The sequence below is a fragment of the Balaenoptera physalus genome, assembly GCF_965194825.1.
Source record: "Balaenoptera physalus genome assembly, chromosome: 12".
NCBI classification, from domain to species: domain Eukaryota; kingdom Metazoa; phylum Chordata; class Mammalia; order Artiodactyla; family Balaenopteridae; genus Balaenoptera; species Balaenoptera physalus.
Window position 1 is genome coordinate 95,094,973 of NC_138897.1, and position 17,765 is coordinate 95,112,737.

The window sequence follows — 17,765 nt, forward strand, 5'->3', positions numbered from 1 at the left end:
TGAAACAACATAATAGAAAAGAATATGAAAAAGAATATGCGTATCGCTGAATCACTTTGCTGTATAGTAGAAATTAACACAGCATTGTAAATCAACTATACCTCAATAAAATAAATTTAAAATAAAATTAAAAAATAAAATACAACCACCAAATTGAAAAACAAACAGAAGAGAGAAAAAAAGAAGGTTGATTTTGAAGAGCCCTTTTATTATTATGACCAAAATATCAGAAGAAGAACATGGAAATCGCTGTGTTTTCCATCGGTCCAAATTGAGGCAATGCTTATAAAACACGCAGTTACCCCGCCTGAGGGCGGTTCTTTAAAAGCAGCAAAGTTTGGCAGGTTCTGTCCAGGAGCCCAGGGATTTCAGCAACTGTAGTGGAATCATCACCTCCCCGATCTTTTCCCTCCTTGCTCTCAGCCCCAAAGGCTCTCAGTGCTGGGTGTGGGAAAGGGCAGATCACATAAGGTTTTGCAAATTTTCAAGACATGCGCTTTCTTTCAACTGCCATGGAATCAACCCCTTGCAAAGGACAGGCCTCTCCTAATCTCCGGGTCTTTTTTCTCTCCCTTTTTGCATAGAGCAAAAATCTTTTGAGAAAGAGCTCCGTTTGCTCCCAACAAGGCCCCTGCCCCAGGCCAGCCTGGTCGGGCGCATCCGGCGTTGCCGCCCTCCTGTGGGGTCCCCATCATCCAGTCACGCATTGAAATGGAGAAGAAGAACTTTATGGAGAAGGTGCTCAGGGCCTGGCTTTGCTCCAGGAACAGAGCCAGGAAAGGGGTGGGGCAATGGGGGAGGATGGAGTCAGGGCGGGAAGAGAGGACAGGGGTCCCGAGAGGTGAGGGCAGCTGCACCTGCAGGGCTGTGACCAGGGAGGGCGCCAGGCTTTGGGTAAGTGAGCTGGAGCTGGGCTGGCGGGTCCTGGGGATGGTTTGGGGATGGTGCTGGGACCTGACTTCGATTTGGACGGTACTGCTCTGGCCACCCTGTGAAGAACAGGCGAAAACAGCACAGTGGGAGGTGGTGACCAAGAGGAGGCGAGTGCCAGAACCCCGGCCCTGTGACGCTGTCACTTGTCCCTTTGGGCCCCTCACAGCCTCCAACCTCTCCCGCTCTTGCTGCTTTCCTGGTGACAAAGATGACCGTGTCTCCTGATGGCTGTTCACAGCCTGCCCATCAGCTACCCAATTCCACCCTCAGAAATGGGGCGAAAGGGACAAGCCCATCCAGAGCCCACACTCTCCCCTCTGGACCACAGTCCAGCTCCCCAGACCCTGGAATTCCCCATCTCAAAGTCCCCAAGCTCCCCCGCCAGCTCCTGCACAGGCCTCCTCCCTAGTCTGCCCCCCAGAAGGGCAGGTGACACCCCTGGGGTGTACCCCCTGGAGAGGGTGGGCAGCCGAGGAGAGGGCTGTTTGCAGGGCGCCATGGACAGAACCTGGACGTGAACTCGGGGTGTCTCCACGTGTGCAAGGACCCGGTGATGAGGCTCGTCCCCAGGTCAGAAGGAAGGACGGCGGGCCCCCCGAGGCCAGTGCGAGTGCACGGCCCTTCACCCACTCCAGGCAGCAGGAGAGACTGGCCTGAAGGCCGGCAGGCAGGCAGGAGACAAAGACGGGAATTTCACGCCCTGAAATTATAAACGGGGCCTCCTCTACCCACAGGTAGCATCAGTGCTATTGGTCACCTCCTTCAAATACTCTAGGGTAGGGCAGGCTGAATAATGTTGCCCAAAGATGTCCACCTCCCAGTCCCTGGGGCCTGTGACTACGTCCCCTTACACGACAAAGGGACCCTGCAGATGTGATTAAGTTAAGGACATTGAGATGTGGAAATCATCCAAGTGGATGCAGCGTAATCACAGGGTCCTTATAAGAGGGAGGCAGGAGGTCAGAGAGGAGAGAAGATGTTAATGGCTGGCTCTGCAATTAGCATCTTCTAATAAGAGGGAGGGGCTGGGAGCAGCCGCCAGGAGGTGGGGAAGGCAGGGAAGGGTCCCCCCAAACCCTTCCGAAAGGCAGGCAGCTCTGCTGACACCTTGATTTTAGGCCAATGTGACTCATTTTGGATCTGACCTCCTGAACTGTAAGAGAATACATTTGTTTTATTTCACGTTGGGACAATTTGTTACAGCAACAATAACAAACTAATTCACAGAGCTTCTCACCATCGGTGCCAATCACATTTTGGGCCACTTATTTCTTTGCCATGGAGGCGGTCCTGTGCATCGTAGGAGACTTAACAACATCCCCGGCCTCTGCCCACGCGATGCTAATAGCCCGCTCCCCGGTCCCAGCCAACAAAAATGTCTCCAGATTGTCAAATAGCTCCTGGGGTCATAGTCACGTACACTGTCCTTCATGCTGACTTTACTCCAACAGACCTTCAGCAAAGCCCCCGGGTGTGCCCTGGATTCCCAGCCCATCCGCCACTGAATTCACCAAACCCTGACTTTCCCAAGCTTTACAGGTAGAGAGTTGAATGAAGCACGGTTTGTGCCTCAGAGAACGTGCAGTCAGTGGTCGAGGCAGCTGCTGAAATGAATAATTACATGGTGGTATCTCATTCCTTTACAGCTATGTTCTAAACTCAGAGCAAATGGTAAAAAGCAGCATGGTCAGGGTTAGCCTTGGCCTTTCCTCCAGAGAGTGTCAGGTGGACACACGGGGGCATCTTACATGCCACCAGCACTGGGTACAGATCTGCCACCTCCTGAGAGCCACACGAGGGGCGTGGTTCCGCTTCAGGGCCAGCAGTGAGAGAATAGGGCATCTTCACTCTTAAATTGAGATGTAATTCACATACCGACTGTAACATTCACCCTTTTAAAGTGTACATTTCAGAGGTGTTGGTACATTCACAAGGTTGTGTAATCATCACACTAATTCCAGAACATTTTCATCACCCCGAGAAGAAACCCCGTATCTATTTCCCACCTCACCCTAGTCCCCGCCAACCACTGATCTGCGTCCCCTCAGAGTTCTAGAAATTTCCCCCAAATAAGGTATAGATGGAGTTAAAATCACTTCCTGATGCAGGAGGGTGGGTGGGTGCAGCATAGCGATCTGTTCCATGCGTGTGAAATACAAAGGCTTAATCTAGGTACTAGATTGTAGGACTGCAGGTGATGATTATTTTATTCTTTTATGTTTAAATTTTTTTTCCCACTATGAGAATCCAATAAAATGTTAACACTCAAAAAAAAAAAAAAGCCAAAGAATTCATTCAGCTTAACTCAGTAACATCAATAGCAAATCAACCCACCCATTAAATATTGAAGGAGATCCCAGCTCATCAAGAATGCATAAAGCTATCCAATTACCTGCAACCTGATAAAGCAATTTTCTGACTTAGCTATTCTCTTTATGACAAAGGTCGTTAACTGTCTGAAGAACAGCTTAAAATTCATGGAGTTTGAAAAACCAAAGGTAGACACCTCTGGTCTTCAACATAAGCCCAATTTCCATTCCGGAGCGCTGCCTACCATCTCTTGCTCAGCAGTGTTTAACATTCTAAGAAATGAAAATGCATAATAGGTTTTACAGGATCGCTTCCAGAAACATTCAAATTTTGTTATTTATTGCTTTGTATACCACAGAAAGGGTAAAAGCAGCGCCAAGAGCCCTTAATTTTGATGATTTTTGAAACTCAAAAGGAGTTTCAACCACATTCTGCTTTGGAATCCCGCAGCCCCTCCTCCCTCACGCTCACCCTCAGGAAAGCGGAAGTGGAAGCCCATCCTACCTTTAGGACCTGTTCTAGGTTCTCCAGCTTGGCTTGGAGCTGGTGTTTCTCCTTCACGGCCAAATCGCGTTCTCTGGTCACTATGGTGAGCGTGTGTTTAAGCCGAGCATACTCTGCTTTCACCTACAAGTAGCAAGGATGGAGAGAAGGGGCTGTTTACAACATGCATGGGAGCTGCGGTGGGTATTTGTCCCCAGCTGTCATCTGTCACCTCCCCTTTTTGGAGACTCTTCCCCTCCGTCATCCTCAGTCATGGACTTCATGGTGGGTCCACTCCTGCTGGGGTGAATACGTGGGACCAAAGTCTGGCCAATCAGCACACAGCCTCCCTCTTCATCCCGCCCATCCTCGCCACGGCCACAGTGATTGGCTCAGGACTGGGAATGTGACCCAGGTCTGGCCAATCAGTGTAATCCCATGCCCTGGATACGGTGATTGGTTGGGGCAGGGCACAGGACCCAGTAGCATCCACAGAGAATGAGATATTGGCCTTGTGTAGGAATCTGGGAAGAGACTCTCTCTTTTGCCCTCTGGACTTGGAAAGTTGAGGACAAAGGCTGGAGCTACAGTGCCATGTGCCATCATGAGGGAAGAACTCATCTGAGCATAGAGCCAAGAGATGCAGAGGGAGAAGCAGGGTCCTGATGACATCATTTGAGCACCTAGATCAAGCTGTGCCTGAAGCTAATGTTTTCCTTTCCTGTTACTTGGGCCAATAGATTCCCTTGGTTTGCTTGTACCAATTTGAATTGTCTTCTGTCCCTTTGAACTGAAAGTCCTAACAGACACAAAATGTTACCCGAATTGTCGAGCCATACTAATTTCTGTTGTCTAAAATTTTCACCCCTGTCTTAAAAGTGGACAAAAATGGCAACAAGCCTCCACATGGACTAGAATGATGGGTGTTCCAGTAACCTCAGAAATCATGTCCATCCTAAGCCCACAGCCCCCAGGACCACGTTTAGAACTTATCTGGGAGGCTCCACTAATTCTCAATCTCTCCTCTAGCTTCTTTGAAACAGATAAGGGCAGCCATTGATGAGAAAAGTTATCTGATTTATTTTCCTTTATTTTTCATTGTGCAGCATATTTTAACCCAGCCACAGGATTTTAATTTCTTTCCCTCCTCCCCAAACATTGCAACATGAATTATGTCTTCAATAACAGACTGTCACAAAGTCATGTTTCTTTTAGCTACAGGAAGTCCTGTTTCAAATGCTTTAGGTACAGAGTGTTCGTTTAACCTGACAATTTCTGTGGCATAGAAAGAAAGGAAGGCACCCACTTGGCATTCCTAAATGGAACAGGGTTACATGGAAGCTGTTATTAAGAGGTCATAGAGAGGTCTGATTCACAGAAGTATTTTCACGCCATTTTGCTACAGCATGATGCATCAGGCAATGAACGTGGGGAAAAATTCAAATGCTCCCGTGTGAAAATGTCATGACCTATAGGAATTAAGCAGTACCCACATTTGAACCTCAACACCGGGTTTGCTGAAAAGCCATCACTTCTCATGTTCTGGCTAATCACGGAAACTAGACTTGGGACTAGTGTTCGAATACCCCAAGTCCAGTCTCATACAGTAGCCAGCATAAGCTCTCCGGAATAAAAATCAGATCTTGCTGCTTCCTGATTGAAACCTCCCGGGGCTGCCATGGAAATTAGAATAAAATCCAAACTCCTGATGTGGCCCCAAAGTCCCGTAGCATCTTGCCCACCCACCTCTCTGATCTGACCTGCAGCCATTCACCACGCTCAGCCACCCTGGCCTCTTTTTGTCCCTTGAACAAGCCAAGCTTATTCCCTCCCCAGGGCCTTTGCACGTGCTCTTCCCATTGCGGCACATCCCTACCCAGCTCCCACTCCACCCCCGTCTCTGCCAGTCTGGCTCCTTCTCATCAATTATGTCACTCCTCAGACAAGCCCTCGGGTACCAAAATCCTCCCCACCTGTCTGCCTCCTCTCCCCTCACTGCTTTGCCCTGCTTTATTTTCCACGGGCGTTTATCACTATGTGAAATTATCCTATGAGCGATTTACGTTTTTCTTGGGGTTTCTCCTCATTAGAATGTAAGCTCCGATGCGAAAGGAGTTTTCTTTTGCGATCCGATTCCCTGTCGTCAGATAGCAGAAGCAGAATGAACAGCCAAAGCCCACATAAGTCAGGTGTTTCCAAGAAACTCAGATTCACGCGTTGTAGGGAAGACGCCGACTTGGGTTTCGGGCTCCGTTTGCTGACCTCATTTATTTCCGTACATTTAGTTTTTATCCAGTCCCTTATAAGCGCACCGGGCAGTCAGGAATCACCCTCCCAAGGGCACTGACCAGGCCTTTGGCCAAGAATAGCCAATCCCCAACCTGCAGACACACCACAACCCAGACGTGACTCTGGTAACTGGCTGGCAGGCACCAGACCTGCTCTCCCACAGGGATGTTGCCAACGGTGGTTAGGACAGACATCAGAGGGTCAGGCCCACCCACAAATCCCGCTTACCCCACGTGGAGCTAAAATGCTGTGCTTTTGTTGTGGGAAATACTGTGTTCATTGTATATAGTAACTTAAAGCAATACTGTTGGGGGAAAAAAACAAGCTTTATTTGTCTTGAAGACAATGCTTTAAAGGATAGCAGCTGTGGATGAGGAAGAATCTGCCTGCCGTGGACTTCTGGGCAACTAAAAGGCTCCGGAGGTCGTTGGCATTTGCACTTTAATACATCTAATACACTTCATCTCATGCCAAGATTGTGGTTTTGCATTTCTTTGACTTAAAATTTTCCATTGTGTCCCCTTTATGTTTATCGGAATGATTAAGGTCACTTCCCTGGTTTGCAACAATGGAAAGAAAGTCTGTTGGTAAGGAGACAAAAGGATTGATTTGGGGAGAGACTGAGGTAGGCTGAATAAAGACCCCACAAGGATGTCCACATCCTAATCCTGGAGCCTGTGAATGTGACCTTATATGGCAAAAATGACTGGGAAGGGGTGATTAAGATAAGGATCTTGAGATGGGGAGAGTGTCCTGGATTATCCTGGTGGGTCCAGTGTAGTAATGACAAGGGTCCTGATGAGAGGAAGGCGGAGAATCGGGTCAGAAAAGAGAGATTTTAAAGATGCTATACTGCCGGATTTGGACAGGGAGGAAGGGGCCATGAGCCAAGCAAGGAATGCGGGCACCTCTAGGAGCTGGAAAAGGTGGGAACACAATTCTCTCCTGGAGCCTCCAGAAGGAATGAGCCCTGCCGACACCTTGATTCTAGGACTTCTGACACTGACCAGTCTGGTTCCAGTGACTCCACAGTTAAGAAAGGAAAAGAAAAAGAAAGCGTTGGAAACATGAGGTTAAATTAGTCTTGGAAATCTCAAAGACTAATCTCTCACATGAAAAAATACCTGTTTGTGAAAATCTCTGCTCTTTCCCAAGAAATGAAAATTCTCCACTGTCACTGGTCACGTCTCCCTCCAGCTCAGCTCCCTTAACTCGCCCACACCCATCTAAACGGCCCTTAGTAACGCTCCCCATTGCTTTTCGAGGTGTGTCATCTCTTTCCGGCAGGGACCCAGACTGAGATGCCGTGTGGCCCCATTCTCCGTGACAGGCCAGTGGCAATCTCTGGGGGACAATGACCCCACATGAACACGACGCTTTGTAAGAAAGGCTGGGCTGCTCCAGCTGCAGCGAGGATGGGACCCTCAGCAACGTTGCGGTGACCACAAGAGCCGCGGTGACCGCAAGAGCCACGGTCCCCGCGGGACGGCGCTGCAGGGGAGCAGGAGCCCGTGTCCCCGTCCGTCTCCAGCAGGTGCCTCTGCCCTGGGCTCTGGAACTTCTGGTCGCATGAGAACAAGAACGCCCCCTGGGTGTTTACGTCACCCAGCCTGGGTCCCTGCTACCTGCAGCTGAAAGAACCGCAGCTGATTCTCGCAGAGAAGGGGGCTCTCTCTGATTTGGTAACAGCCGATCCTGTCTGGAAACAGGACCGAGGCTCCAAACAAAAAACACTCTAAATGTTGGCTCAATGGGCTGCTTGCAGTGCTGGAGTCTCAGGACCTCACTCCACTGCCCAGCCGGCCTTTCCAGCCCTGCCCGTCCCAGGAGCCTTGGAGGAGAGGCCCCTCGGCTTACAAGTCCCTGGTCCCCGGCTGCCCAGTGTCCGGAGCTCAAAGCCGATCACTTTCATGACCAGAGAACCCCATAGAGCCACACCTATGTCCTGGCACCTGGACTAGAACATTCTCCTGGGAACTCAGCCAGGTTATCTACTAAAGGAGAAAGAGGTCTCGGACTAGCAGAAAGGATGGAAAGAGATTTTCACTAAGACCTATAGACTCCCCTCCTCCACAAAAAAGAAAAAAAAGTTCTTAGATGCTCAAACTTAAAAGCCCAGACAATTCCTCCTAAGATGGAAAGCTAAGAACAGTGGACCCTTACAAGATTTTGTTTTTTAATAAAGGAAAAATAGATAATGATACTCAGGTGTGCCTGCTGGGCTTTTCCAGCCAAAGGTATGTGGCTCCACGAATCCCAAACGTCCACGTGTGGCATCCGACAGATGCCCAGTTTTCTCAGTAATAAGATGAAGAAGAGGGAGAACCAGCTAGGGAGTGGCATGACCATTGTTCATACCAGTCATTTGTAACCGAACCCGGAATTCCAGCCAACCTCAGATTTCTGGCCAGCAGGTAAAAAGAGTTCACAGGTCATAGGTTCACAGGTCATGAACTTAACACCCCACACAGTACCTGGCTTCAGAACATGGGTACCACCGTGTCCTGCTTGCTGCCCGGGACCCTCCCACCGCACACAGACACAGCGGCGCATTCCTGACTCTGGGGCACCAGATCCAGCCACTCGACTCGTCTCTCTATCAAAATACAGATTTCGGTGGCAGCCGCAGTAGCACCATGTGGGAGAGTAGCTTAAAACATTTGGCAACAGTTACTCAATGAGAAAGTAGCCTGAACCTCCAGTTATCTACCAGAACAGCTGCCCAGTCTGGGGGGGAGCTTAATGGGCTCCTTTGAACCCAGGCAAGTAAGAAATTTGAAATCAGTTTAAAAAAAAAAAAATTTGGTTTGCAGGCTTCGAGGGCATTGACCCCATCCTTTGCGCTGTGTCCTGCATTCCCAGCTCATTTGTTTCCTTCCACAGGGCTGCCTGCCCAGGGGAATTCAATGCAATATTCCAGATAGTCCAATATCCAATGTTGCACCTAAGAGGCAATCCCTTCTGGGCAGGCTTCAGGGAAGACACTGATTCTGCATCCCTTTGCCTCAATAATTAAGAGCTCTGATCATTAAATGTGCTTACTTAATCAAGGCGACTAAAAAGCAGACTGCAAATCCAAGCCCGAATCAGCTGGGGGAATTGGGAATTCCCAGACGTCTTCCAGAGAACCAGGAAGGTTCCTCGTGTTTCTACAGGTCACAGGGGTGGCCCCCCAGTGGATCTGGTGCTGTGGTTGAATGCTTTCAGCAGCAGCACAAACCGACCTGCCCCTTGTACATCCCCAAGTTACCCTGGGACACAGACGCTGGTCCCTGAGGGCAGTCTTTTTTTTTTAACATCTTTCTTGGAGTATAATTGCTTTACAATGGTGTGTTAGTTTCCACTTTATAACAAAGTGAATCAGCTATACATATACATATATCCCCATATCTCCTCCCTCTTGTGAGTCTTTTAATGGTGAAGGGAGCTTATTTTCTGGGCCTTGAAGCTTTGTTTAAAAGGCCACGATGGGGCTTCCCTGGTGGCGCAGTGATTAGGAATGCTCCTGCCAATGCAGGGGACACAGGTTCGAGCCCTGGTCCGGGAAGATCCCACATGCCACGGAGCAACTAAGCCCACGAGCCACAACTACTGAAGCCCACGCGCCTAGAGCCCGTGCTCCGCAACAAGAGAAGCCACCGCAGTGAGAAGCCTGCACACTGCAACGAAGAGTAGCCCCCGCTCGCTGCAACTAGAGAAGCCCACGCACAGCAACGAAGACCCAACGTAGCCAAAAAAAATAAAATAAATAAATAAATAAATTTATAAAATGCCACAGTGTGGAGGCAGCAGGGGAACAAGTTTGAAATCTTAAAGTGAAAAAATAACGTCGGATTTGGTGAAAGTTCTATGGGAGCAGAGGTGCCCATCAGGGTAGCTAGAGAGCCAGGTCCGGGAACGAGACGGTGGTGGTACCCACCACCTGGGTCTGCCGTCACCAAGCAGGGACCACACTCCGGGTGTAGGAACCCAGCTTAGGAGCAGACAGACGCGCACATGGAGTGATCTGAGCGAAAGAGAGAAAGCCAAAAAAAAAAAAAGGAAAAAAGAGAAAGAAAGAGAGAAAGCCATCCCAGGATCAACCCTTCCTCTGGCCAGCTCGCCCAGCCCTGTCGTCAGCCCGCCTCTGATGCCGGAAGCACCAACATTTTTTTTCATCTTTGTTCCTGTTTAAATAAAAAGACTCTTGGGCTGACAAGGTCACTAAGACTCATTATGGATTCACACCTCAGTGTGAGTGAGTTTATCAGAGACTTTCCTGTTTGGAAGGAAAAAGGACAGAGGATACAGGGCCTGGCAGGAATAGGGGGCAAGGGGAGCTAAAGGGAGAGTTGGGGGTGTAGAAAAAACACATCTTTTTTTTAATCGTGGTAAAATACTCATGACATAAAATTTAACGTCTTAACCATTTTTAAGTGTACAGCTCAGTGACATGAAGTACAGTCACATAGTTGTGCAATCATCACCACCAGAACTTTCTCATCTTCCCAAACTGAAACTCTGTCCCCATTGGACACCAACTCCCCCTCCCCCTCCTCCAGCCCCAGCACCCACCATCCTACTTTCTGTCTCTAGGCATCTGACTGCTCTAGGGACTTGATATAAGTGGAATCCTACAGGATTTGTCCTTCTGTGACTGGCTGTTTTCACTGAGCATCATGTCCTCAAGGTTCACCCGTGTTGCAGCACGTTGTCAGAATTCTTTCCTTTAAAGGCTGAGTAATAGTCCCTTGTATGTATATACCACCTTTTGTTATCCATTCATTTGTAGATGGACACGGGTGGCGTCCACATTTTGCCTATTGTGAATAATGCTGCTATGAACAGGAGTGGACAAATACTGCTTCTCAATCCTGCTTTTAATTCTATTGGGTGTATCTCCAGGAGTGGAATTGCTGGTTCTTGGTGTGATTCCATTTTTAATGTGTTAAGGATCTGCCATCCTGTTCTCTGTAGTCCCTGCACCATTTTACATTCCCACCAACACTTGCTATTTTCTGAGAAGCACAACTTTTGGGGGAAAAAAAAAAAGAAAAAAAAAAAAGCCCAAACAGGAAGGCAGGAAAATAAGTGTGAAATCAAGAAAGCTCTAATTTTTATAGTAAACTGAAATATGCTTTGGAAAATCCGTGAAATTAGCGACTCCAAACCACCAACCAATCATTAACTAATATTTACTCTGAGCACCCACTCTGTGTCCTGTTATATCAGGTGCTGAGGGTACAGGGATGAATATGAAGGCAAAGACCTCTGCTACCTGGGAGGTGACATTCTTACGGGGCGGGGGGGGACAGACACACACATTAGTGAAGACACATGATCGACCAAGTAATAAGACACAAGAAGACAAAAGCCAGGTGAAGCCACAGGGTCAAAAGGAGGAGGAGGGAGGGACGCAGAGTGGGAAGCAGGGAAGGTCTGGCTGAGGAGGTGACCCTTAGGCTGACATATGAAGGGCGAGAAGCTGACGACCATTGGAAAGGAAGGGAGTAGAGCTCTAGGGAGGGAAAGTCACTGCACGCCCAGGCAGGCCTGGTGGTCAGAGGAGCAAAAAGAAGTTCAGGGTGGACAGAACTTCAGGAATCAAAGGGCGAGAGGCAGGTGACAAGGCCGAGCAAGATGGCGGCCATGGGGAAGGGTTGCATTCTTATTTTGGGAGGAAGTTTACTCAGAGGAGCAAACACCGTCTGGTGTGAATCACCAGATCACTCTTGATCCTGCCGGAAAATGACTGTAGGATGTCAGGAAGGGTGCTAAGCAGGCCACTTCAGCATCTGGGCCAGAGAACATGGCGGCCTGCATTGGTGGGACACAGTGGGCATGCGCTGTTGAGAGTGAGGAAAGGAAGAATCCAGGACCGCTCCCAGCGTCTCGGCCTGAGCAGCTGGGCGACGGCCAGTCACTGGGATGAGAAAACGAGGAGAGGCAATGGTTTGGGGACCGGACATGGGAAGTTTTGTTCTGGCCCTGATGTGACCGAATAGACGTCTAAGTAGGGATACGTAGCAGACAGCAAATGAGACATTTCCCAAGTGCTTCGTGCAGTGGCCACATGATGAAATATGAGAGGCGGGACCCACGGTCCCGGCCACCCTCCTTTGGGTGGACTGCAGTGAGTCACCCCTCTTTGCCTTCCCCAGCCCCCCTCCCGGTGACCTGTCAACAGTGGCCGTCGGTTACCTTGTCCAGCTGCCGGGCCCTTGCAGGAAGGCCTGCATGATGGGGTCTCAGGCGATGGTCTCCTTGGGCAGCATCCTTCAGCACATTTTCCTAGAACAAAAGGAAAGGGCATTGTGAGATGAAGCCCCAACTTCCACAGACACGTGGAACACAGTGGTGAAGGGTTCTGATTTGAAATTAGACCTGGGTTGGGTGTGATTCTGCGATTCACAAGACTTGTGGTGTTGGACCGGTTTCTTCTCTTCTTTCCGAGCCATGAGTTTCCTACTTTATAAAATGGGAGGAATGATACTTTACGATGATGTTACAAGCAGATGATAAAATAATATCTATAAAGCCTGTAGTGAAGTGTCCAGAAGATAATTCACATCTGATACATGGTGTGCTGACCTGCATTACACGTTTGTGTCCTAAAGAGGCAACAGAACTGTTCTCCAACTGGAGTTTATGTCAAGCTTTGACCCGCCCCCTTTCCTCACAAACACTGCTCCAAACACATTGCCATAATAAACAGTAGGTAAGTGTCTTGCTCCAAAAGAAGATAAAAATCTACGAGGACTGTGGATGGCTGGAACACGTGTGGTGGTGGAACTCCCAGGACCCGCCAGACTCTGAGTCCAGAAATGGGCAGAGAGAATTAGGACCCCAATTTTTCTTGCTACGCAGGACTGGAAGTGTCCCACTTGAGGCTAGAGACCTGAGCAAAGGTCACCAGCTGACCCGAGACTGAGAGGTCAAGTCCCCAACCCCCAAAGAAGGCTGCCCAGAGCTCTAGCTCACGTAAGGTAATTCCCTGGAGAGGCAGAGGGACCAGACCCCCTGGCTCAGTGATATCACCTGTGCAGGAAATCTGAGCTACCAGTAATAAAACCTAATTCAAGACTGGGAGCATCCACAGGGTGGGATAGGACTACAAAGAAGTAAGACGGGGTGGGTGGGGATGAGCACAGAAAGAGATAGATTGGGGGTAAAAAAATCTCCCATGAAAGGTGAGTCTGAAAATAGAAATTCCAAAACACAGAAGGAAAACTCACACTACTAAAGAGATTTAACAAAATCGGTAACCAGGGTGAATTCACTCCAGAAGAAATAAAAATGACAACGCAACCTGACAATGACATCAGTGAGCAAGTTGAGCATCCTCGCAAAGATAAAGGAAGGGATGACATCCATTCAAAAAGCATAAGGAAGAAGCAACAGGGACAATTAGTGGCCCACTGTGGAAGGTGACCGCAATGGCCACCAGTGGTCAGGTCTGCAGTTTTCTTGTTTGCTTGAAAACAAGTGTGTTCTCTGTTCACCTCCTAAGTGAGTTACTACCTGGGGAGCACCTACGTCTGACCTGACCTGGGAATCTCCTCTGCAATACTTCGAGAGCTCTGAATTTGGGCTCATTCACACTCACGATAGGAAAGGGGCAGGAATCACACGGTTTTGAACACCTCCCACAAGAAGAAAGGCTCCTCCTGGCCGTTTTCTGGTCCCGTATTTCAGTCAAGCCCCCTTCCCCTCGGCCACCGTCATTACGATCTCCTCCTCTCCATGGCATCTCCCAGGTTTCCATGGTGATGAAGCGCAAGGAAGCAATCTCCACACGCCTCACCCGTGGGGTCTGGTTCTGGAAAACAATGATCCCCAACCTATGGGAAAGCGCTTCCCTCCTCTGAGATGTCCCCGGCGGCATAAATTCATGGTTGTCTTTCTTAAGTCAAGCAATTACAGTGGAGTCCCCTGCCAGCTCCTTGAAGAACCTGGAGACATTCTGAGACATCCCACGTGTGAGAACCACCAGCGATCATAGGGGTGGGTGCACTGATCCAGACACCTGACTCCTGACCTTGGAGGGCTTGGTTGCCCCAAGGTGAGCTATGGTGGCCGTGTCTCAGGGAGTTTCAGGAGAAACTTTAAAGAGGGTCAGAATGTCAGTTCTGAGGTCAAACTGGCTAAATACAAACTCTAGCTCCTCTGTGTGTAAGTCCTGTGACCTCTGGCAGGTTGTCCGACATCTCCACGCTCTCTAAGACGGAAGGATGTAAAAGCGTCTACCCAAGCAGCCTTTGGGAGGATTAAACGAGATGGTTCTCGTAGAGCACCAAGCACTTCCCTGCGCATGATGGCAGCTCAAGCAGGGGTCCCCTTCCCCACTGGAGGCACCACTGTCACTGCTCACACCTTCCGCATTCTGCCATATCCACCCAGTCAGTTCCTACCATCACCTCCCTCGGCACCTCCCCTAGAAAAGTGGATTGCAAGAAGGGAACACCGGGAAGAGAAGCAGTGCTGACTCCTTCATCCAGTTTTACGGCGGTTGTAGAAAAGCTACATTCATCTATTTTATCTATATTCCATCTCAGTGATTCAAGGTCAGCTGCTTAACCTGATAAAATCAATCTTCGCAAGAAAAAAAGCCCAGGATCTAAATCCAGTCCAGGAAGCACCGATCCACAGTGTCACCAGGCAAAAGGGGGGACACGTGGCCATCGCTTCCCCAAATCAGTCCAAGCATGAATCCGCGATCGGGGTACAGCTTACTGTACTGGTTCCCCAACCGAGAGGAGCTAGAGCTGCTGAAAAGCAAACTCATCCCCAGACGAACAGTCCTCCATCCCACAGAAAACTCCTTAGCAGAAGGTAAAGCCCCTCTTACAGTGATGCTGAAAGAACCCATTCAGCAAGCAACACGTCCAGGTAAAAGCCCAAAGAAGGGTGAAGATGCCACTGAAGCCACACAGACTCTGTGATTTCTTTGCCAGATTATAGCATCTCGTTTATCCAGACTTGTCGTTCACCCCTGAAAAAGCCCAGAGGTGGGCATGGGGCAGGGGACACATGTGGGCTCGCCCTCAGTGTTGCAGTGACAGCAGACACGGGTCCTCCCGCCCTTTGGAGTAACAGAGCACAGGTGCTCTTCAGGCATGCACGCATCTTGCATCGCTTGGGGGAAAATTCAGAAAAAGCCCACGGCTCACGCTTCCAGTCCTATTCAGATGCTGAGAAGCAGCAAGACTTACCCTGGAAGCTTTCATCATTGACACCGTGCAGGACCAGAGCTGCCCACCCGGGGAAGCTGTCACCGCTCCAATTAAATCTAGCCCTTCTGGATTAATCAGTGCCACCAAAGCAGGGCTGCCAAGCAAGAGACGGAACACCTTACGTACTGGTCGCATGCTTGAGACCAGAAGGCCCCCCAAAGATGTGGGCTTTTGGTTGCAACACGACAAAATGAGACTCGCCAACAGGCGCGGGTGCACAAGCTATGACAATTCACAGGAGAAGGAGGAGGAGGAGGAGGATGGGGCGGACTTAATATAATCTGACACTCCTGCTGAGTAACGAGGTTTCTCACAGCCTGGGGTAAGGCGGCCGGACACACCAGCACCCAGATCACAGGTGTGCACACACACGTCCCCGCTACAGTGTGATCTGTGCCACGCTGGCTTCCCCTGTGCTGGGGGTTTGACACTGTTGACTACTGACCACATCTGAGGGCCCAGGAATTGAATCTGACAGCCCACGCCCACCGCCTGGAGATGCAACGCCAGTGACTCATGCATCACTAGGACCGTGATAACCAAGAACTCTCCGAACACCAGCTGTACGAAATCACCCTTTAAGCTCCGTCTTCTTGACCTGAAATAACGATCGCTAAGAGAGAAAAACCAGCCTCTGGGTATCTGTTCACTTCTTCGGAAATGGTCCAGCTTTCCTGACCTTGGGAGATTCTCAACATCATGATGGGAGCAAGTTGAATCTTGGATACTTTACATTTAAAGCCATCCAAGTAAGAGGGTTTAGGAGTCACCAAACAGTGGATGCATGAGACAGGGTCTACCCTGTAGGAATCAAAACACACAGTTTGTTGAATCTAGTTGTCTGCAACCACAGATAGAAAAGGGCACAGTCCTCATTTCCACTGTGTAGATGAACATTTGGAGGTGAGGACCAGCTCCCAGAAGGCTGATCAGAGAGCTCTGGTACTGAGTTGAGCACACCTGGGACCAGTTACCCCTGAAGCCTGAGTCACGGGAGTGAGTGCGATCTGCCAGTGAGACTAAAGGGAAGACCCAGGACAGAGTGAGAGAAACACAGATATTAAAATGGGCAGAAGAAGAGGCTCCTGCAAAGGGCTGGGCAGGAGTGATGGGAAAAAAAGGTGTGTGACGTCCTATAAGCTAAGGAAGCACAAACTTGAGGATGAGGGCCCACAGCATCAAATGCTGCCCAAGCCAGGTGAGGACCATAAGATAGACATGGTCTTAGTGGGTGCAGCATTGAAGACGTCCCCCGTGACCTTCAAGAGAGGTGCTGAGAGAGAACCCTCCTACACTCTTGATGGGAATGTAAACTGGTGCAGCCACTGTGGAGAACAGTGTGGCGGTTCCTCAAAAAACTAAAAATAGAGCTACCATATGGTCCAGCGATCCTATTCCTGGGCATATATCCGGAGAAAGCTCTAATTCAAAAAGATACGTGCACCACCCCCCCCATGTTCACTGCAGCACTATTCACAATAGCCAAGACATGGAAGCAACCTAAATGTCCATCGACAGATGAATGGATAAAGAAGATGTGGCACATATATACAATGGAATATTACTCAGCCATAAAAAGGATGAAATAATGCCATTTGCAGCTACATGGATGGACCTAGAAATGATCATACTAAGTGAAGTAAGTCAGACAGAGAAAGACAAATATCATATGATAGCACTTATATGTGGAATCTATAAAAAAAATGATACGAATGAACTTATTTACAAAACAGGAATAGACCTACAGACATAGAAAACAGACTTATGGTTTCCAAAGGGGAAGGGGGGTAGTGATAAATTTGGAATTTGGGATTAGCAGATACACACTACTATATAGGTAAAACAGATAAATAACAAGGATCTACTGTGTGGCACAGGGAACCATACCCAGGATCTTATAATAACCTATAGTGGAAAAGAATCTGAAACAGAATATATAAATATATATGCATAACTGAGTCACTTTGCTGTACACCTGAAACATTGTAAATCAACTCTACTTCAATAAAAAAATTAAAAGTTTTCAAAAAAAATAAAACAAAAATAAAAATACAAAGACAGGTGCTGAGGATGGAATAGCAGAGGTCACCGTATGACAGACGGGAGAGGTCCAGAAACTGAGAGGCGATAGCTCTTGGAAGAATACTGGGTTGAACAGCAGCAGCGAGACCAAGATGAGTCTCCGAGGGACGTGGGCGGCCGTGGGAAGGCAGAGGAGATGCAGGCTGTGGCAGCAGCAGTGGTAGGTGACAAAACCCAGTGGCTCCACCCTCCTCCTGCAGGTGAGTGGATGTCGGCGGGTGATGGAAACAGGGACACTCGTGGGAAATCCAGTGAAGGCTGCAGGTGGTGACGCTCACGCGAGCAGCAGGCCACACTGGGAAGGAGCGAGGGCAGGAGAGAAGCACAAAGCACTTGGGGGATGAGACCGCGTGAGGGGAGATGAATGCACATTCAATTACGTCGCCGCTGCAATGCACGGAGCTCCTACTCTGAGCCAGAAGCTGACCTAAGCTCGTTGCTTTCTTGTTTTTCTTT

General features: G+C 49.1%; 1 protein-coding gene across 14 annotated transcripts in view; it reads right to left on the reverse strand.

The window, feature by feature from the left end:
• Positions 1 to 17,765, reverse strand: part of RIMBP2 (RIMS binding protein 2) — a 338,226-nt gene that overhangs the window by 109,431 nt on the left and 211,030 nt on the right. For all 14 annotated transcript variants that reach the window (XM_082418177.1, XM_082418175.1, XM_082418167.1 and 11 more), the window contains 2 exons: positions 12,196 to 12,285; positions 3,748 to 3,870 (listed from right to left, as the gene is read on the reverse strand). In XM_082418177.1, the coding sequence (XP_082274303.1) occupies positions 3,748 to 3,870; positions 12,196 to 12,285 (213 nt within the window). The remainder of the gene's footprint in view (positions 1 to 3,747; positions 3,871 to 12,195; positions 12,286 to 17,765) is intronic.